The 22804-nt window shown below is 41.9% G+C and overlaps 1 protein-coding gene across 2 annotated transcripts in view; it reads right to left on the bottom strand.

Moving 5' to 3' along the window:
* calcrla (calcitonin receptor-like a) overlaps positions 1-22804 on the bottom strand; it is a 125930-nt gene that overhangs the window by 5023 nt on the left and 98103 nt on the right. For both annotated transcript variants that reach the window (XM_055147977.1, XM_055147926.1), the window contains 7 exons: positions 18476-18567; positions 17781-17907; positions 16708-16861; positions 16313-16373; positions 14120-14186; positions 8637-8855; positions 3654-3695 (listed from right to left, as the gene is read on the bottom strand). In XM_055147977.1, coding sequence (XP_055003952.1) covers positions 3654-3695; positions 8637-8855; positions 14120-14186; positions 16313-16373; positions 16708-16861; positions 17781-17907; positions 18476-18567 — 762 coding nt within the window. The remainder of the gene's footprint in view (positions 1-3653; positions 3696-8636; positions 8856-14119; positions 14187-16312; positions 16374-16707; positions 16862-17780; positions 17908-18475; positions 18568-22804) is intronic.

Below are 22804 nucleotides of genomic sequence, written 5' to 3'. Positions count from 1 at the left end.
GTAAAATCCTGCACCTTCTACTTGTTTGAACAATTTTCCCTTCGTTACCATGACCTTTCTTAATAAAAAAATCTCATGACTCAAAAAGTCAGAGGTTTTTCAACCTAATCTTGTACCATATGGTAGAAAACTATATGAAGCAAATATTCAAACCAGTTTGTTAAGGATATGGAAGTGAGAACCAAGAGTTATCACTGTTTGGATTTATTGCCCAAAAAGTGCTGCATATTTCATTCCCTCCGTTACCGACATGAGGTTTTTAAATTTTTTGTCAACAACTTGAAAGAATATCACAGGTTTAACTTGACCCTGTTGGAGTGTAACTCTTTCCTACATTCTGATACTTTACTTATTTCAATAGTTCCTCTAGTTTCTGAATAAGAGACATTTGAATGTCAAAAATCTGCCCCTGTTTCCCTCCTTTACCACTTGACCAGACCCTTAACCCACCTCGCCCCCAGTGTCTGTGTACACTGGTGTTTGAATATGTGTATGAATGTGTGAGTGGTTCCTTGACGTGGACTGGAAGGAAGTGGAGGAACCACATCACTCCTGTTCTTAAATCCCTGCACTGGCTCCCTGTACATTTTAGAATCCATTAAAAAATGTGAATGATTGTTTTTAAGACTCTTAATGGCACCTTCCTATTTGTTTGAACTCCTCCAGCCCCGTGTCCCATCCAGAGGTCTGTGCTCTGCAGACCAGCACCTCCTGGTTGTTTCCAGAACCAGACTGAGAACAACAGAAAATGGGACCTTCTCTGTGCTCACATTAGAACTGCACAGTCACTGGAGCATTTTAAGTCTTTGCTCAAAACGTACCTTTTCTTCTTGGCATTTGCCCAAAGTTGGTAAGAGACACCATGACACCTTCCTGCTGTTATTATTTTAATATGATTATTCTGCTTGATTTGCTTGTACGTTTTATTTCACCGTAAATGTTGTTCAGCACTTTGGTAGTAACCTTTGGCTGTTTTAACTGTGCTATACAAATACATTTGATTTGATTTTGATTTAAAGTGCTTTAAGTGACCACTTACCATTTGTGATGTCATGAAGTGGTAGTTTTCAAGTTAACAGCTAATTAACCTTTTAGTTGAGTAGAGATTGGCAATTCCAGGATGGAACTGGAGTTAATATATGGTGACCAAACGTCTGTTTTTCCCCGGACATGTTCGTATTTTGCGTCATGTCCGGGGCGTCTGGGTTTTTTAATAAAGTGATGCAAATGTCCTGGTTTTCAGTACCGTTCATTAAACTGAGTCTCTCGTAGTTCTCTGTGACTCAGAAGGACAGTCGGTCAGTCTGCAACATGCCGAAGCGCAAAAGTGCATTTAACAATGACTTGTACAAGAAATTCTCTGTTTTCCATCCTGGTGGTGGGGACAAGTGTGAGTCCATGTGCACAGTTTGTGAGGTGAGAGTTCAGTGTCCCTCGTTTATCGCGGGGTTATGTTCTAAAAATAACCCGCAATAGGTGAAATCCGTGAAGTATCAACTTTATATTTTACAATTATTCTATCTGTTTTAAGGCTGTAAAACCTCAGCACAAACTTTATACACTTTTTCAGACAGGACAGGTGCAACCCTTTTTACATCCTTCTTAAAACTTATTGCTGCTGTCATCCTTTTGTTATTTTCCTCCTTCTGTATGTAACGAACTGAAGATTCATTTATTCTGTAATGGAACCCAACAGCGCAGAGTCCTGCACGGGTCCATTGGAGACCTGCAGTACAACACTACACCTGCCTGTTAACCCGTGATTATATCAAACTTTTGCGCTGCCTACACCACGGACTGAACTAAGACTAAACCAGGACTAACCCAGGACTAAACCAGGACTGATTCCAGGACTGAAGAGGAGGACTAATCCACGACTGAACTAGGACTAAGACAGGACTAAACCAGAACTGAAACAGGACTCACAGTCAGGACGGGTTCGGAGGTGACGCAGAAGAATGGACGGGCTCAGCTCCGCCCCTCACGGAGGTAAACGCGGCAGTTGCCTGATCGCGCTTTGTGGACAAACTGCTCGGCGTTTTCTCTCTTAAGTCCAAGATTAGTCCTGGTTTAGACCTGGTTTAATCCTGACTCACACATGTGTAATTACTACCCGCCTGTAATACACAATACGCGTTCAAAAAAAAATAAACCCCCCCCCCCCGGTCACCCTAGTTAATATGATTAACTGTGATTCAGGAGCTGGACCACACCTCACCCTCCTCTCCAGCCGACCACAGTTTATCTAAACCACATCTTCAATTACCCAGAAGTCCTGTTTATACAGCCTTTCCCGACAACACCGTCTGCATCAACTCTCTCGACCCCCTCCCTCCGCCCATCCTTCAGTCCAAAGACGTCATCTTTGGGGGGGGGGGGGGGGGGATTGTATCTCTACCCTGAGTGTCTCCCCAGACATCGCATCTATCCACATGTTTATCCACATGTTTATCATATTCCATTGTTGTAGTGTAGTCCTTGCTTGTGAAATGATTCGAGTCAAGATTATGGAGCACCTCCTGTACTACCACATGACATCACAAGATGAAAATGAGTGTTTTCATCTTAAATATTCACAGTTTGTGAGTTAAACATGGGTGAATGAAACAAAACACAACTCCAGGTCTGTTTGGGATGTGGAAACGACGTTAGAAGAGCAGAAAACAGTGTAACATGATTTTGTTCAACATGTGGGTTTTCTTTGTTCATTCTTTCAAAAACAGTGACTCTCCTGTGAAAGTTTTAAAGGTCCCTGCTCTCCACCTGAGACCACGACATGATGAACCCCCCCCGTCCTCTGCTCACCTGCAATAAATAATGCACGGCCCATTCACAGTGCTCCTTTGTGTCTCATCCACTGCATTTATAATAGATACACACAGATACGCTCGCCCATACTGTGTGTCAGATGCCCTCCCGTCCTCCTGTATCTCTATGTCAGATGCCCTCCCGTCCTCCTGTATCTCTGTGTCAGATGCCCTCCCGTCCCCCTGTATCTCTGTGTCAGATGCCCTCCCGTCCTGTATGTGTCAGATGCCCCGTCCCCCTGTATCTCTGTGTCAGATGCCCTCCCGTCCCCCTGTATCAGTGTGTCAGATGCCCTCCCGTCCCCTGTATCTCTGTGTCAGATGCCCTCCGTCCCGTCCTCCCCTCCGTCCCCCTGTATCTCTGTGTCAGATGCCCTCCCGTCCTCCTGTATCAGTGTGTCAGATGCCTCCCGTCCCCCCTGTATCTCTGTGTCAGATGCCCTCCCGTCCCCCTGTATCTCTGTGTCAGATGCCCTCCCGTCCTCCTGTATCAGTGTGTCAGATGCCCTCCCGTCCTCCTGTATCTCTGTGTCAGATGCCCTCCCGTCCCCTGTATCTCTGTGTCAGATGCCCTCCCGTCCCCCTGTATCAGTGTGTCAGATGCCCTCCCGTCCCCTGTATCAGTGTGTCAGATGCCCTCCCGTCCCCCTGTATCTCTATGTCAGATGCCCTCCCGTCCCCTGTATCAGTGTGTCAGATGCCCTCCCGTCCCCCTGTATCAGTGTGTCAGATGCCCTCCCGTCCCCTGTATCAGTGTGTCAGATGCCCTCCCGTCCTCCTGTATCAGTGTGTCAGATGCCCTCCCGTCCCTGTATCAGTGTGTCAGATGCCCTCCCGTCCTCTCACCTCTCCGTTGAAGAAGCAGAAGATGGTTGCCACTAGGAGACCCTGGAAACAAAAAGAAACAACAACTTTAGTCAAGTCAAATATTGAATCAAATTGTTCTTCACCTGTACAGATTTCAAACATACAAACTCCACATGGTTTGGGAAGTGGTAGTAACGACTTAAGTCCTGGTTTAGTTCTAATTTAGTTGAGTCTGCTTTATTTTTCAAGAAGACAGTGACGTCTGCATTAACCTTAACATTAGTCCAGTTCAGTCCTGGTTTATGTCCTGGTTTAGTCTTTGTTTTCCTCGTTAAGTTCTTATGATATAGTGCTTTATTTCTGTAAGCTCTAGTCCAGGTGTAGTCCTGTTTTAGTCTTAGTTTAGTCCTGGTTTAGTTCTACTTCAGTCCTGGTGTAGTCCAAACAGTCCTGATTTAGTTCAAGGTTAGTCCTGCTTTAGTTCTGTTTCAGTCCAGGTGTAGTCTTGTTTTAGTCCTGGTTCAGTCCTGGTTCAGACCTGATTTAGTTCTAGGTTAGTCCTAGTTGAGTCTTGGTACAGAGCTCCTTTAGACCTGGTTTAGTCCTGTTCAGTCCTGGTTTCGTCCTGGTTTAACTCTGCTTTAGTCCTGCTTTTGTACTGGTTTAGTCCTGGTTTAGTCCTGCTTTAGTCCTGCTTTAGTCCTGGTTTAGTCCTGTTTTAGTCCTGGTTTAGTCCTGGTTTTTAGTCCTGTTTTAGTCTTTTGTCCTGCTTTTAGTCCTGTTTTAGTCCTGTTTTAGTCCTGCTTTAGTCCTGCTTTAGTCCTGTTTTAGTTCTGTTTTAGTCCTGCTTTAGTCCTGTTTTAGTCCTGTTTTAGTCCTGCTTTAGTCCTGTTTTAGTCCTGTTTAGTCCTGTTTTAGTCCTGTTTTTAGTCCTGTTTTAGTCCTGTTTTAGTTGTTTTCCTGTTTTAGTCCTGTTTAGTCCTCCTGTTTTAGTCCTGTTTTAGTCCTGTTTTAGTCCTGTTTTTAGTCCTGTTTTAGTCCTGTTTTAGTCCTGTTTTAGTCCTGTTTTAGTCCTGTTTTTAGTCCTGTTTAGTCCTGTTTTAGTCCTGTTTTAGTCCTGTTTTAGTCCTGTTTTAGTCCTGTTTTAGTCCTGTTTTAGTCCTGTCCTGTTTTAGTCCTGTTTTAGTCCTGTTTTAGTCCTGTCCTTTTAGTCCTGTTTTAGTCCTGTTTTAGTCCTGTTTTAGTCCTGTCCTTTTTAGTCCTGTTTTTAGTCCTGTTTTAGTCCTGTTTTAGTCCTGTTTTTAGTCCTGTTTTAGTTTCCCGTCCTGGTTTTAGTTCCTGTTTTAGTCCTGTTTTAGTTCCTGTTTTAGTTCTGTTTTAGTCCTGTTTTAGTCCTGTTTTAGTCCTGCGTTTTAGTCCTGTTTTAATCCTGGTTTCGTCCTGTTTTAGTCCTGTTTAAGTCCTGGTTTAGTTCTGTTTTAGTCCTGTTTTAGTCCTGTTTTAGTCCTGGTTTCGTCCTGGTTTAACCCTGCCCTAGTCCGGGTCTAGTCCTGGTTTATTATGAATCACATTGTAGTGTAACTGGATCTGTGTCAGGGTCCTGGTCCAGACGTGGTGTTGAGAGTTATGCACACACTGTGAGCTGGGAGCCTCTCCAAAATATCTCTGGCCACATTTAAACATGAGAACGTGTCCTCCAAACTTCACCTGAGACACCCACACCGGACTCTCTTTAAGCCCCAGAGAATGCACACACACACACACACACACACACACACACACACACACACACACACAACTAACACGTTTGGGGTGGGACTACAAATATATGGGCTTCAAAAGTTTAACTACAATTTAAAAGGTCTGTACTACACTGTATTCTGATTAGTTTATATATTATACTGACTCTTGTACCCTTTAAGTCATGTTATAATATTGTTTCCTCCTCAAATACAGACCTGGAGTTGTGTTTTGTTTCACACATGTTTGCTTTGTTCCACCTTGTGATGTCATGAAGCAGTAGTTTCCAAGATAACAGCTCCTTTAACCTTTAGTTCAGTAGACTTTGGCAATTCCAGGCTGAAATGATCCAGATGATTCTAGTGAAGGTGTATGGAGTTTAAAAACACAGAGGAGCGCTTTCTAATCTAAAACATGACATCACAAGTTGGGAGTGTTTTGTGTTTGAGAGAAGAACTCGGCCTACAGGGTTTGTGTGTTAAATGTGTGAATGAAACACAATACAACTCCAGTTCGTCCTTATGCTGAAATCCTGAACTGAATCTAACTTCAACTTTAGTTTAAGCATCAACTGGATCCATGACAGAAATAAGTCCGGGTCTAACCAAAGTTAAATCAAGTGTTTAAGCTGCAGTGACCAGAGCAATGAAGTGAGCAACGACATCATGAAAAATGGGTCAAAAATGTGATGTTTTCAATGACTAAAAAAAAATGACTAAACGAGAGAGGAGCTACATCGAACAAACAAGAGCTTGATTTGGGACACTGAACTTTTCCACTCGTTCTGATCTTGGGAGCGAGAGGAAAGACACGACTCTCATTGCTCTCCTGTTCTCCTCCTCTAACGGTCGCTCCGTGGACAGAGAGGAGGAGGCTGTGGTGTGTGGAGTCTGGTTAATGGGGCCAGGAAATGAAGTTGCCTGACCTCTTCCGAATACGCGGTAGGTACGTAGCTTAAGTTCTACTGTGTGTAAAAGTGAAGCTGTAACAAAACTCTTCACATGTAGACTAGAAGAAACAATAAAATCCACACTGACATGTTTGCAGTTTGTCAGGGAGCGAGAGATGAGCGAATGAGGAGAGAGGCAGACGTGATGAAGGAGAGAACAGACAGAACACACTGTCATCCTCAGAGTCCAAACCAGCGTCTGTCTGTGTGGAAACACTGCACTGCTCCTCACAACAGACTCATGTGCAACATCATTAGAATGAAATTATAGCCATAGGCTTTTATGATTTGTGCCTTTGTGATGAGAGCAGTGTCCACACACACGTGTGTTCCACGTCCACACACACGTGTGTTCCACGTCCACACACACGTGTGTTCCACGTCCACACACACGTGTGTTCCACGTCCACACACATGCGTATCCCATGCATGGCAAAGTGTATGGACTAAAAGTCTCAAGCGACATGCGACTATAAAAGTCACTTTTTAAACTGTATCACACAGACAGGTGTGTGTTTAAACTGTATCACACACAGGTGTGTGTTTAAACTGCACTCACACACACACAGGTGTGTGTTTAAACTGCATCACACACACACAGGTGTGTGTTTAAACTGTATCACACACAGGTGTGTGTTTAAACTGTATCACACACACACAGGTGTGTGTTTAAACTGTAACACACACACACAGGTGTGTGTTTAAACTGTAACACACTGGTGTTCTGACACAGGTGTGTTTCTTTACACGTTCTTGGAGACAGAGCTAAAATAATCTGGACAGTTTTCTGGTCGTGAGCAGGTTTGGTTCCTGGTGCTTGTTACTTGCAGCAGCTCAGGTCACCTCTGGTCAGACACTGGGGCTTTGACAAGCCTGGTTTGGCCAAACAAGCCAGACTTTGGCTTTAGCTCTCTTACCCCCCAGGTCTGTTTGTGATGAGGTAACAACATTAGAACACAGATCAGAAAATATCGTCATGTGGGTCCTATGATTGTCTTACAGATGTTGTGATGTCATCTGAACCACCGGAATTACAAATTTAGTCACAAAATTGTCAGAAAAATGAGATTCAGAGATTGTTGTGTCCCTGTAGTCTTGCGGTACATTTGGTGGGAGTGGACGTGATCAGATACTGAGCAAAAACATGAGCTGTAGATAAGATTTCCTTCCTCTGGCCGCCCTCCCGTAAACACAGGGGCTGATGGGAAGTTTCAAACCAAAACAACATTAGGCTCCACCGTTTAGAACTGCACTTGTTGTGTATTCGAGGTTTAGAAGGCGATGTGTTCACTGCACAAACTCAAATGTACACCAGGGAGCTTTAGTCATTATGGAACTTCCAAGAAACAGACATCCAATGAATAATTAACACACAAATCGATTCTGTAGAACTGGCAATTAGGAAAGTCCTGCTTCAAACTGGATTTAGTCCTGGTTCAGCTCTACTACAGAACTGTCCTGGTTCAGTCCTGCTTTAGTCCTGGTTTACTTCTGGTTTAGTCCTAGTTTATTCCTGGGCTAACCCTGGTCTAAACCTAGTTCAGTCCTGACCTAGACCTGGTATAGCTCTGGTTCAGTCCTGGTCTAATCCTGGTTCAGCCCCAGTTCAGCCCCAGTCTAGTCTTTGTATAGCTCTGGTCTAGTCCTGGTTTAGTCCCAGTTCAGTCTTGGTTGAGTCCTGGTATTAGTCCTGGTTCAGTCCTGGTTTAGTCCTGGTTCAACCCTGGTCCAGTCCTGGTTCAGTCCTGGTCCAGTCCTGGTTCAGTCCTGGTTCAGTCCTGGTCTAGTCCTGGTTTAGTCCTGGTCTAGTCCTGTTTCAGTCCTGGTTCAGTCCTGGTTCAGTCTTGATCTAGTCCTGGTCCAGTCCTGGTTCAGTCCTGGTTCAGTCCTGGTCTAGTCCTGGTTTAGTCCTGGTTCAGTCTTAATCTAGTCCTGGTTCAGTCCTGGTCAAGTCCTGGTCCAGTCCCGGTCCAGTCCCGGTCCAGTCCCGGTCCAGTCCCGGTCCAGTCCTGGTTCAGTCCCAGTCCCGGTCCAGTCCCGGTCCAGTCCCGGTCCAGTCCCGGTCCAGTCCCGGTCCAGTCCCGGTCCAGTCCCGGTCCAGTCCCGGTTCAGTCCTGGTCAGTCCTGGTCCAGTCCCGGTTCAGTCCTGGTCCAGTCCTGGTCCAGTCCTGGTCCAGTCCCGGTCCAGTCCCGGTCCAGTCCTGGTTCCAGTCCCGGTCCAGTCCCGGTCCAGTCCTGGTTCAGTCCTGGTCTAGTCCTGTTTCAGTCCTGGTCCAGTCCCGGTCCAGTCCCGGTCCAGTCCTGGTCCAGTCCCGGTCCAGTCCCGGTCTCACCTGGTAGTGCATGAGTATGTGCATGATGTAGTCGTAGATCTCGGAGGAGACGCGTCCTTCGGGTTTGTACGGGAGGAGCACGTACTGGATCCCGAGCAGAGGGACCAGGATGAGCGTGGCCCTCACCGCCTTCATGTACAGACTGGACTCGGCCTGGTGCGTCACTTTGAGTTTAGTGATGAGCACGCGCACGATGTTCAGCAGGAAGAACAGATTTACCTGAAGAAACACACATTGAGACGGTAAATAAAGAGAGAAGAGATGAAGAGGGAGAAACCGTCACATTCACAAGACAAAAATGAGAGAAAGAGAGAGGAGAGGGACAGAGGGAAAGGTTAGACTTTAACCTTTCCTTCTATTGATTCCATTACACGTTGTCATGAAATATTCAAAAGGTAAATGCTCAAATGTTGGATCTGCTCCCACCTGTATTAAATAAAACTGACCAGAAGAACAGTGTCATCTGAAATACAGGAAGAGTCTGTTTTACTTTGTCGTGTAGTATAGTTATTTGCAGTGTTGGGAAGGTTACTTATAAAACGTATTCCCCTACAGATCGCAAATTACATATCCTAAAATGTGAGTAATGTAATCTGAATACTTTGGATTACTTGATATTGTCCTGCTTTTTAAAACTACATGAATGTACCGACACATCCTGAAAATTCTTGTTTGTTTTCTTCAAATTGTCTGTTGAGCCCAAGTCTCCATGAACAGACTTTTGTTTTACTGTAGAGAAACAAAGACCAGGATCTGAACATGAGAAGTTTTGTCTGTTAAAAGACAATAAAAAACCCAGTCTTTCCTTAACCGGATTAAAAATATTATTGATAGAGAAATTATTTCTATATGAGATCAATGCTGCTTTAAATTATGTTCACCTACTGTTAGTGTCATATTTTTTAGACCTGGTTTAATTCTGTTTTAGTCCTAGTTTAGTCCTGGTTTAGTCCTGGTTTAGTCTTGGATTTAGTCCTGGTTTAGTCTTGGTTTAGTCCTGGTTTAGTCCTGGTTTAGTCCTGGTTTAGTCCTGGTTTAGTCTTGGTTTAGTCCTGGTTTAGTCTGGTTTTTAGTCCTGGTTTTAGTCCTGGTTTAGTCCTGGTTTAGTCTTGGTTTAGTCCTGGTTTTAGTCCTGGTTTAGTCCTGGTTTAGTCCTGGTTTAGTCCTGGTTTTAGTCCTGTTTAGTTTAGTCCTGGTTTAGTCCTGTTTAGTTTTAGTCCTGGTTTTAGTCCTGGTTTAGTCCTGGTTTAGTTTTAGTCCTGGTTTAGTCCTGGTTTAGTCTGGTTTAGTCTTGGTTTAGTCCTGGTTTTAGTCCTGGTTTAGTCCTGGTTTAGTCCTGGTGGTTTAGTCCTGGTTTTAGTCCTGGTTTAGTCCTGGTTTAGTCTTGGTTTAGTCTGGTTTAGTCCTGGTTTAGTCCTGGTTTAGTCCTGGTTTTAGTCTGGGTTTAGTCCTGGTTTAGTCCTGGTTTAGTCCTGGTTTTAGTCCTGGTTTAGTCCTGGTTTAGTCTTGGTTTAGTCCTGGTTTTAGTCCTGGTTTAGTCCTGGTTTAGTCCTGGTTTAGTCCTGGTTTAGCCCAAAATGTGAAAACAGCCCTGTAATTCATTTATTTCAACAGAGTAACTGTAATCCAATTACCACTCACTGAAACAGTAACTGTAACTGAATACAGTTACTCATAATTTGTACTCTGATTACGTAACGCTGGTACATGTAATCTGTTACTCCCCAACACTGGTTATTTGTTTCGTAGATACGCTTTACTTTTCAACTTCTACTCTAGCAGTTGCTTCAAATGTTTTTTTTTCTGTCTGTCGGTTAAATCATGTCAGTCCACTTCCCGCTGAGTTGACTCTCCTCTCCTCTGCACTCTGAGTCACACTTTTGGAAGGAAACAGTTTCATATGATAACGTTTTTAAGTTTGAGTGACGAGTGCCACTGAATGACAGCGTTGCCATGGATACTCGAAGGGGCGGGGCGGAGTGGTGCTGCTGCTTTTTCTCTTCCCACAGAAGAAGAGACTCAAACTGTGACTTTAGTCGAGAAAATGTCATAGTGAGGGCTCGTCAACCATGCAAGTTTATTCACTTTAATCAGAGGCTGCACTTTCCACGCTCCGTCACAGAGAGCAGAGAGAGGCCGCGCTGACCACCTCCACCACAGAGAGAGGAAGACAACAAACGACAAATTCACATCTACCACAAATGAAATGACTTCACCAGCAAGAGCCACGCCACAACAGAGGAAGACGATAATGATATTTATTGACGGCAAATAGACACGATGGCTCAGGGGAGACTCAAGGTGGAGGCTCCGTCTTCAATCCAAAACCCCACCCCCTCCTTGATGATGATGATGAAGATGATGATGTCTTCGGACGAAAGACACGGGTGGGAGAGACGGGGTCAAGAGAGGTGATGTTGGGATAGGCTGAATAAACAGGGCTTCTGGCTAATTGAAGGTGTGGCTGGGGTTAGATGTGGTCGGCTGGAGAGAAAGTTGAAGGGTGATCCAGCTCCTGAATCTCAGTTAAAGGGATAGTTCAGGTTTTTTGACATGAATCTGTATGTCATCCCCGTCAGCAGTGTGGTGCATCCACTCTGACATTTAGGGGTGTGCAAAAATATCGGAATATCGATATATCGTATCATTTAATGTGATGATACAGTATCAATATCGTGGGCTACTGTATCGATATTTCACCAACAGTATTTTTACATGTGTTTTACTGAATTATTTTGTTACAGCTACAGTTTTGTTGCTTGTGGAGTGAAAGGAAACTCATTTATGCGACACATTTGACATTTTTACTGTTTTGTGGATTAAAATGTTTGTGTTTCATATGAACTTTGCACAAGAAGTGGTTTAAAAAACACTTTTAGTATCACAGCAATGATTTAGCCTTTATTTTTTTATTGAACTGTATCGAATTGATTTGAAATATATCATATCGAATCGAAAGTGCACTGTATCGAGATATGTATCGTATCGTGGCCTGTGTATCGAGGTATGTATCGTATCGGCAACTCCTTAATGATACCAGCCCTACTGACTTTACCTCCGAAAGCGTCCGATGAGTCGAGATCCTGACCGGTTTTGGTGCTGAGGAAAGTAGTTCGGCAAGTTGGCTGGGGACAGTCTAATAAAGCCTTTTTCTTCTCAAAACAATATGTGTTCAAAAGAGTGATACATTTGCACCACAAAACCTCCGTCCTCTAAAAAGTCAAACCTCATAATCACTTGGCGCTATTTTCTCTCCGTACGTATCACTGCGCACGGCCGCCAGGTGACAGCCGCGCCTGTTTCACTTTGTTTACTGCTCGGAATGTTAACAACAACAAGAAAAATGCTTTATTATACTGTCCCCAGCCAACTTGCCGGACTATTTTCCTCAGCACCAAAACCGGCCAGGATCTCGGCTCACCGGACGCTTTCAGAGGTAAAGTCAGGGTGGATGCACGACACTGCTGAAGGGGATGACATACAGCAGGGGTGTCAAACTCATTTTGGTCCAGGGGCCGTATCCAACCTACTTTGATCCCAAAGGGGCTGGATCAGAAAACTCATGTCATATAAACCCCAAAAATAACAATAAGTTCAAATATTTGTGCAGAGAAACACAAATCTATTACAGAAATATTTTTTTAATTGATGAACTCTTTCTTTTACAAAATATTTTAATATTATGAACAACCTGAAACTTGAAGAAAAATACAATTTCAACACAATGTTTTAACATGAACTTGTATGTAAATAGGAATAAGTCCATTTTTCACTCAGCGTCCACTTTTCTCATGTTGGACATTTTTCTGATGAGAGAGGAATCTTAGGTTAAAGGGAAGAAAGAAAAGAGAGAGATGAAAGGAAAGATGGAAAGCAGAAAAAATGAATTAAGCAAAATTAAATTTCTTTCTTCACCCAAATTACAACCAACAGGGCTGCAGAGTACATCAGAATCAAATCAAAATCAATATAATCAAATGAGCAAATCGTTTTACCATTTCCTCCACAAACAAACACAATGTCCTGTTTTATTCTGCATACAAATGTCTAGTAGTTTAAATCTGTGCAAATATGAATCTTGTATTAGTTTGTCACTTCAGATTTCAGTCTTTTTGTCAATTTAGTTCTTCTGGACGTGTTTAAAATATGAACTTGGAACTACACAGCTACACAAAATAAATGACACTGCAGTAGCATAAAATACATATGTTTTGGAGCAGGCATGTCTCAGATTGGCTTATCCACCTGTCCGTCAGCGAGGGAAGAGCTAGTCTAGTCTGACTGTAATCTGACTCCTTGTACAAGATCAGATTGTAGTCCTGACTGTTCAGGGTCAGAGATGTTTATATTTCAAATCCTGAGCTTGTGCTGTACCAGAGAAGAAAGACTGAGAACACAGAGCTGGGCTTCTGTCACTAAGACCACCCTGAAAAAGAGAAACCCTATTTTTCGGACTATAAGTAGCTCCAGCCACAAAATGCATAATGAAGAAGAAAAAAAAATATTGTCATATAGTCATGCCGGACTATAAGTCACACTTTCTGGGGGAAATTTATTTCATAAAGTCAGAGACCAGAAACCGACATTTCCTGTGTAAAGTCAAGTTGTAGCAATAAGAATAGAAGAGAGAAGAACAGACTGTTAACGTCACATATGAACAGTTGTTCAGATAAACTATAACATAAACAACAGAACAGACAAGTTTAACAAACTCTCCATCTCACTCCAAATCACTAAATCCATTCAATTCTTCATCCTCGGTGTCACTTCTGAACAACTCGACCTCGACCTCCGGAGGTAAACAGAGCGTCACTTCCTCTTCTGTGTCGCTGTCGTCAGACTCAGCATCAGATCCACTTGGAATTATTCGTGTCTTTCTGAATCCTGACAGGATGGTTTCAGTGTCACTGAAGTCCAGACTTTGTCCATCATCAGTGACTTCAGGAAAGTTTCATGGTGCATCCTCCCGGTGTCACAAGTTTCTCTCTCACTCCAAACTTTCTTTCTGCTGCTCGATTATTGTTTTCAGCTGCAGATTTCATGACTTGCAGTTTGTAATCTGCAAAGTCTGATTTTGTTTTTGGGAGCATTTGTGTTCAGTTTTCTCAGTCGTCTTTATAAGTTTGTTTAAATGTAAAATTGTTCAGTGGTGCAGAAGTAATGGTGCGATCGACTGACATGATACAGACAGAACAGAGGCTCTTTCTGCAGGAGACATGTGCAGTAGAGTGAAGTGACAGTGGTGCAGGAGGAACAGGAGCAGCAGATACTCACACACAAGACTAGAACCTCTTACTGCTGTCAGTGTGAACATTTTAATATATAAGTCACAGGAAACACTCAAACCATGAAAAAAAAGTGTGACATATAGTCCGATAAATATGGTAAATAAATAAAAGAGACCACTTTTCTAAACCAGAACTCTGAGTAATTCTTAGTTTAAGTTTTCAAATCTCATATAAAAGTGTGTAAATGTTTTTTACCAGCAGGGCAGCGCAGATGGGCCCGTGGATGATGTAGAGCAGCGACGTTTTAGAGCTGATCCAACAACTACAAAAAACAACCAAAACAAAACAAACACAATATTAGAATCTCATCGTGCTTTTTGACTCTGTGCACGACGCCACCAGTCTGATCTCTGCGAGGATTCTGTCACATCGAGGCAAAATGAGACAGATTTAAACATGAGGCAGCGTGGGACAGGTGGATCACAGACAAAATTCGACTTTGACTTTATTAATCCGCAAGGGAAATACAGTTTGACTAAATAAATGAGGAGAAAAGGTTATTGCTAATATTGAGACATAATAAATATTGAATAACTCCACAAACTGAAATAATCTACAAAGCAATAATAGTCTTTAAATCTTTACTTGAATTGGTTTATTTTATATTTTACATTTGAATAAAAGTGAGACACAGTGAGCTAATGAGGACGAAGTTACAGAGACTATGGATACTTCACAGGGACATCGCGCTTGGGGGTGTTCTACATATATCTCTGTGGTGGAATGATCAGACGTTACTATGGAGACACAATTGAGATAAATAAAATTAAATAAAAACTACAAAACTGATCTCAACAGCACATTTTCAGGAGCCTGTGATCAGTGCGAGCGTTCATGGTCCTGTTTAGGAGTTTGATTTTCAACAAAAATCTGAAAGACTAATGTGAGTAACAGAGCCTCAGACAGAGCAGTGCCTCTAGTTAGCATTAGTTGTCATTTGTAGGGATATAATGGTACATGCATTTGTATTAAACTGCATATAACTGAAAGGTTTTCATTCTTCTCTCTAATTTGTCTCTCTTTTAATTTAAATTTTAATCTTTATGATTATTTATGTTTTGATTTGTTTTTATTATGATTTTAATGTATTTCTTATTCTGTAAAGCACTTTGAATTACTTTGTGTACAAATTGTGCTGTACAAATAAACTTGCCTTGCCTTAAACTGTTTCAGTACAGGACGTTGGGTTCGGTGCAGGGCTGTGCACGAGTGAGTCCAAGCAATTTGTGTGTCTTTACATTCTGCCACTACATGTGCAGCTACATGGAGGCTCACCTCTTTAATATTCACAAGGAAACTCGTCCGTGTTTGAGGTGGCAGTGTTTCTCACAGCGCTTTATATTTAGGGTGACCGCAATTGACAACAATTGCCCCCCCACCTTGACTATGTCCCTCAAATCACATGAATCCTCACAAAACTACAGTCATCGCGCACCGGTCCTCACATTCACCTTTCACTGGCACGGAATCTCCGCCCGCCCACGCCCACCCCTCGTACCCCCCAAACCCTCCACCTCTGCCTGGGTGAAGGTGTATTTTCAAGCTCTGAGGACACTGCAGCAGATCTGCACTTACTGCAGACAATGTGGACAAGTTTTTTTCTGGCCAAAAATATAAAGATTGAGTAAAAGTTCATGCTGGAACTGTTAGTGCTGTGCTTTTACTGCTTACAAGGAATTTATTATTTATTATTTTATTTATTATTATTTTTTTATAATATTTCAAACATTTGTTGTTTATTTAAGAATATTTTATTTAAATTATTAGTATTACCAAGCAGCACTTTTTATTTATTTTATTTTCCTGTTTTTATAATGTTAAAACAAATTATTGGTTTAATAAACACACAAATAAACAAAAAGCAAATAGCTTTGAATGTTCTCAATCTGTACCAAAAACCGAACCGTGACCTCAAAACCGAGGCACATAATGAACTGTGATTTTTGTACCATTACACATTACAGTACAGTTATAATATTAATATAAAACAGACTGAGGACTGGTTCTCATCTGTGTTCTAATGTTGTTTCCTCATCATAAACAGAACTGGAGTTGTGTTTTGTTTCATTCACACATGTTGAACACACAAACCCTGCAGATTGAAACTGAAAACACAAGTGTTCCACTATATTTTTCAACTTCATTCACCTTCATTAGAATCATTTGGGTTATTTCCGTCCTGGAATTGCCAATCTCGACTGAACTAAAGTTGCTGTTGAGGTGGAACAGAGCATTAGAAGCTTTGGGCAGACTAATAATAAAGGATTACTCAAACAAAAGTGAATGAAACAAAACACAACCCCAGCTCTGTTTTTGAGGAGGTAACAATGTTCTAACAAGACTAAAAGCTCATTTTAATATATGACAGAGTGATAAAGGAGCTCTTACTTGTCGTTGTAGTAGTAGCTTCTGGCGATGGCGTGGATCGAAGCAGGAATCAGTGGGAAACCTGAAACAGAGAACACATGTTATAGTTGGTCAATTGCCACAGACCAAGATAACAATTTGACAGTTTATTTACAGTTAAACAGAAAAAGATAAAGAGAAGAGGAAATGCCATGGCTGCCCCCACCCTCTGGAACTCTCTCTGTCTTCACATCAGAAACTCCAACTCACTAAACACCTTCAAAAAACTGCTCAAAACACAGCCGCTCCTCACAGCCTGTAGTCCCCTCACATGACTTTGCGTCTTTACTGTTTTGTCAGTCCTGTGCTTGTTTTAGTGTAACTTTATTATTATTATTAAATAGTAGGAGTAGAGTAAGCAGCAGTAGTAGTCTCACCCCATCCAAGGAGGTAGTACCAGAGCAGATGTTGTTTCTCGGCGAACACGGCCACCACGATGAGAGTGTGCAGGTAGATGCCCTCGCACAGCATCCAGAAGTAGTTACAGCCAAACAGGTAGAGGTGGATGAACTGGGACACTTTACAACTCGTCTGCAACAAAACCAGACAAAAAAAAAAAAAAAAAAAAGATCACCACTCAAGTTCAAACATAATAATAATTAAAAAAAAACAAAAACAAAAAAAGATCACGACATAATAATAATAATAATAAAAAAAAATAAATAAAAAAAGTGAAAATGTAAAAAATAAATATAAATAAATAATAATAATTTTGGACATACAAAAAATAAGTAAAAATACATAATACACATTTTTAGCCAAAAAAGACCCATTAAAAAAAAAAAAAAAGGAAATAAATAAATAAATCCATCCATCCATCCATCCATTTTCGTCCGCTTATCCAGGGCCGGGTCGCGGGGGGAGCAGCCTAAGCAGGGACTCCCAGACTTCCTTCACCCCAGACAGACACGTCCTCCAGCTCCTCCGGGGGGACCCCAAGGCGTTCCCAGGCCAGCCCAGAGACATAGTCCCTCCAGCGTGTCCTGGGTCTTCCCCGGGGCCTCCTCCCGGCGGGACATGCCCGGAACACCTCCCGAGGGAGGCGCCCAGGAGGCATCCGGAACAGATGCCCGAGCCACCTCAACTGGCTCCTCTCGATGTGGAGGAGCAACGGCTCTACTCCGAGCTCCTCCCGTGTGACTGAGCTCCTCACCCTATCTCTAAGGGAGCGCCCAGCCACCCTGCGGAGGAAACTCATTTCGAGCGCTTGTATCCGCGATCTCGTCCTTTCGGTCACTACCCAGAGCTCATGACCAGAGGTGAGAGTAGGAACGAAGACTAAATAAATACATGAACAAAAAAAAACATACAATGCAGTAAAAAGATAAATAAAATTAAATAATATTTAATTCTAAACTTCAGCTTGGGTTGGAAATATTCTAGCCTTAACTGTAAATCAGAATATGAATTGAAAGAATAAAAGTGCATGATAATAAGAGTGGGCACGTACAGGGTTCCTCTGCACCAGCTCCTGGTTGTTGGCCACAGCCGTGAGCCAGATGATGGTGATCACCGAGTTTAAGACGAACGAGAAGAAGAGGTTTTTGTGGAGCGTGATCCTCTGGCAGCTCAGGCTCCTGAAAATACACAAATTAAACAGTTAAGTAATAGAAATAATTATAATTACATATATGTGTGAGTCAGACAGAGAGACAGATCAGACTCCTGTTTAAAGGAACTGTACTGATTTTAATTTATTATGAGGTAAACATGTTCATATCAAATATAACTTTTACTGTTAACAATTGTACTGCTGATTTATTATTAATCACAAAAACATTGGGCTGAGTTATTTCTGTTATAATTTGGTGTTTTGGTTCAAGATGATTTTCCAGCAAGCAGAATGAGCTTCACATGAGTCTGTCTTTTGGACTCTCTCTGATCTGAATGGTCACTCCCTAAAGCCCGGCACCTGCAGCGGTCATGAGTCGGTGCTAGTGCAGCCGCTGCAGCTCAGGGAGGGAATTCTGGAAGTTCTGAGCTTTTACATGAGGCCTGAACGTAAACTGAGAATGTGTGTGTTCTCTATCTGCAGGTTAAGGCTCTGGAGACACAGGTTCAGTTGTGATTGTAGTACTTTTTATAAACCTGTAAGAGGCTACATACAGTTCCTTTAAAATATGTATGTAAAAGAGAGAGACGTACTTGAAGTGGAAGAAGATGCCCAGAGAGACGAAGAGTGAGGTGAGCGAGAGGCCGTGTCCGATCAGAGCCAGGTAGAACAGGTTCATGGCCGTCTGAAACACAACACACACATGGGTGACACAGTGTATGACCAGAACACTGCACTGGGATTACTACATTCATATTAACAATTTCAATTAAATAACAAACTGTACAACAAACAAAGGATTTTGTCTCTTCCCAGTGTGAAAGAAGCTAATTAAAGGTGCTCAGCTACACCATATAAAGCCCTAACTGCTTGTCTCCATGGAGATATTGTTTGTCTTCCATAGGGACAAGCAGATGATGCCATCAGGACAAGTTACTGGTCAGATCTGTGGAGAGGTGAGCCCTCTCAGTAAGATTGTTTAATGTTAATCATAAATTTCAGGCAAAGGATTCCTTCATGGTTTGAAGGATTTTGTGAGAACCTTTCCCTAGTCAAAAGACAGACATATATTATACATGAGATAATATTTGGATTTGTGGAGGATGGGGGACTGTGCCCAATCCTTCAAATCAGGACGGAATCCTTTCCCTGAAACTCATGGTTAGCATTGAACATCTATATCTTGAATATGACATTCTAAGCAAAGCAATAATATCTAAATGAGATAAGAAGGTGACAAACCCTCCACCAAATGCACTATACACCTTTCCACAAGCTCAAAGACAATTACATGCACTGTGCCTTAAATGTGCCTTTAACTGCACCTCTAACTATACCTCTACATGTACCTCTAACTGCACCTCCAACTGCACCTCTAACTACACCTTTAACCTGTTACCACCCGCCTCATTTTGGTGTGTGCACAATGGTAAGACATACCCAAATGTCATAGCTTATTAAAAGAAAACCTTAGAACCCACATGCTTGTGTGAGGCACCATTTTAAAGCTTAGGCCTTCTAGTTTCTGTAGATATGTACATGAAGACTGTGAGTGCTGCCTAACCTACAGTACAGTCAATTAAAATTTTATTTTTTTGCTTCGAAAAAACAATTGAAAAAAATAAAGGCCTTAACTTGGTCATACTTCATGCTAGGCATTTGTGACTCACTACACTCATTGTTCAAGTTGTTGGCAACAACTGTGTAGAATTTCAGATCTCTAGGACAAAGGGTTTTGATGCTGTGAGCCTTTGTGTAAACAAAATGACAATTCGGCACAAGATTGCCAAATTTGTGCCAAAATAATAATAATAATAATATAATAATAATAATCATTGTTATTATTATAATACTAATTCTTCTGAGCTTTAGGCATGTTTTCTCAAGAAAAAAAACTAAAAGTAGCCAAAATTGTCCTCCAACTGGCAGTTCTGCTACTCCCACACTGCTCTCTGTGTCTCTCTCCTGGTCCCTCTCGGCTGCGCGTATAAACACAGGGTCCGTTTCCAATACAATCTGAATGTCCCACCCACCGTTTGAAAGCTCTGGTGATTGGCTAAAACAATATGTCAATCACTTTCTGGAAGATCCAATGACTGAAGAGATTTCCCGTAAACAAACTGATGACGCGTGCGTAAAGCCGGGAAGTACGTGAGTGCGTTAGCTTCTTCAGCGGCTTGTCCCACCTAAACCCCGCCACCGACAACAGCGGGGAGGGTCTCATTTTGAAGCTAAGAGTGTGAGGAAAACAAGCGTACCCAAGAGCGGGAGAGAAAGGGAAGTGAGAGCGGGAGAAGAGGCGGAGGAGAGACATAATATTTTCATTCACGGATTCATCCACTCATACGGACGACGGTTTTCTGGATTATTTCCCCACATGGAATTATTTTTTGGAAAAACAACTTGATATTCTTTTTCTGTGGATTATTACGGATTTATTGAGTACAACTTTTCATGGATTGAACGCGTTTTGGACCGACAGAACCGGCTCAAAGGTAAGAAACGCGTATCTTATTCTTTGTTTATGATGTGAATTTTTAAGTTATAGCGTTTTGGGCTCATTGTACGGCATAAAATAAATGATATGGTTGTTTTATTGATAAATTAAGCTTTCAAACGATGTATGGCATGCCAGTAGTGAAAACAATAATGAAGGTGAATATACAGAGTGAACATTTTTTATTGGAAAATCGCCCGCCGGCGGGCGGGTGGATGGTAAGTGGTACCTCTAACTGCACCTCTAACTACACCTTTAACTGTACCTTTACTGCACCCCTTAATTACACCTTGAACTGTACCTCTAAATGCACCTCTAACTGTATCTCTAACTGAACCTTTACCTGCACCTTGAACTGTACCTCTAACTGTACCGTTAACTGCACCTTTAATGGTACTTTTAATGGTACTTATAACTGCACCTTTAACTGTACCTCTAACTGCACCTTTAACTGTACCTCTAACTGTACCTCTAACTGCACCATTAACTGTACCATTAACTGTACCATTAACTGTACCTCTAACTGTACCATTAACTGCACCTTTAATGGTACCTTTAACGGTACCTTTAACTGTACCTTCAACTGTACCTCTCAATGCATCTTTAACTGTACCCTTAAGTGCACCTTTAACTGTGCCTCTAACTGTACCTCTAATTGTACCATTAACTGCACCTTTAATGGTACTTTTAATGGTACTTATAACTGCACCTTTAACTGTACCTCTAACTGCACCTTTAACTGTACCTTCAACTGTACCTCTCAATGCATCTTTAACTGCACCTTTAAATGCACCTTTACCTGCACCTTTACCATCCAAACAGAGCTAGAGCTTTTTCACTTGGCCCTTCCATTTCCATCCAGAGTGGTACATTCGACTCCAGCCTGTCCCCCTCTACTGTAAAAGCACCTCATAATAACCTGACCTCTGTGTAAATGTTACAGTGCCCTTTTTAAATCCTGTTATGAATTCACTTCTTCAACATAAGCCCTCGCTGCACTAAAGGCCACACTCTGCATATTTCACATGTATTTTTATTTTATACACACTTTTACATAAGCCCAGGACACACTCCCCCAGGGGATAATAGCAGATCTGCATGTTTCCATGGAGATATAAACAAGCAGGTGACCCATCCTCCACCACAAATGTTACACTCCTCATACAGGTCAAGATGAGGAGCCATGTGTTACACAGTTTTAACATATGTAAAGTGTCTCTACATTTTGAATTGATGACATAAAGTGTGTTTACATGCACGTCAGTATCCTGGTTATGATCGGGTTTTTGAGTATCCCGGTTTCTTCATGGTGCATGTAAACACAGTATCCCAGTTTCAGTATTCAGTATCCCAGTTATTAGAAACCAGAATACTGAAGCTGGTATATTCCGATAGTAACCGGGATACTGTGGCATGTAAACGCAGTATCCCGGTTACTGCAACATAAAGTTGCGTGTGCATGTGTCCAAAAGACAAACACTTTACAGTCTTTTCACCGCAACAGTAGCAACATAGATAAAGTGACCAACATAAATAAAGTGACCAACATAAATAAAGTGATCATACATGAGTGAAATGACTGTAAAATAAAAAGCTGCGCTAAACCTGCACATGTACAATCTGCACTCGTATGACCTGCACACATTTGATCGCTGAAAAGCTAAAACATGAACTATCTCCTATACGATATACACACAGAACAGACTCACCATCATCAGCACCTCTTCTGTCACAAAAAGAGCACACATAATCCACTGAGTCATGTCATTTAGTCCGACAGAAGCTGAATCACATCAGCGGCACAAGGAGCGAACTGTTTTTATCACCGCTAACAGTTTATGCAAATGAGTCATGTGGTTTTAAGTAAAATCGCTTCTGTAAAACGTAAACAAATGTGATCAAAGCTGAATTATCTGATCAAACGGGCTGATGTGGTTCTATAGTGTTTATGGTTTATATGTTGTAAAGTTGAGTTTATTTATGCAGAAGATTTTAATTAATAACCTGTTGGGTTTGATCTGTGCAGTGGATTGTGGGAGATCTCATAGCTCCTCACCGCTGGTTAAACCTCCCGGGCTTCCGACGCTAAAGGAGCTCATCGTTTGTATTTTTCCTGGTTTATTAATATAATTAAGTTAATTTTTTTGTTTGTGCATTTGTAAGATTATGTCAAGAAACCGGGATATTCCATTTGATCATGTACACAGGATATGAGTATACGTATACACAGTATCCCGAATACTGACATAACCAGGATATGGCTAATAACCGGGATACTGTATGTATACGCACTCATAGATAGACGGATTCCTGTTTTGAACTCAATGTTACTTCCTGTAATTTTCAGTATATTTATTTCAACTTTTCTTCACAACTGGTAAATGGTCACATATAGAGCTTTCCACTTTCAAGGCACTCAAAGCAC

This window comes from Boleophthalmus pectinirostris, unplaced genomic scaffold, assembly GCF_026225935.1.
Source record: "Boleophthalmus pectinirostris isolate CB_2022bp ecotype Guang Dong unplaced genomic scaffold, ASM2622593v1 HiC_scaffold_1, whole genome shotgun sequence".
Taxonomy (NCBI): domain Eukaryota; kingdom Metazoa; phylum Chordata; class Actinopteri; order Gobiiformes; family Gobiidae; genus Boleophthalmus; species Boleophthalmus pectinirostris.
Note: the sequence above shows the minus strand (reverse complement) of the source record. Positions and strands in the feature narration are given on the sequence as shown.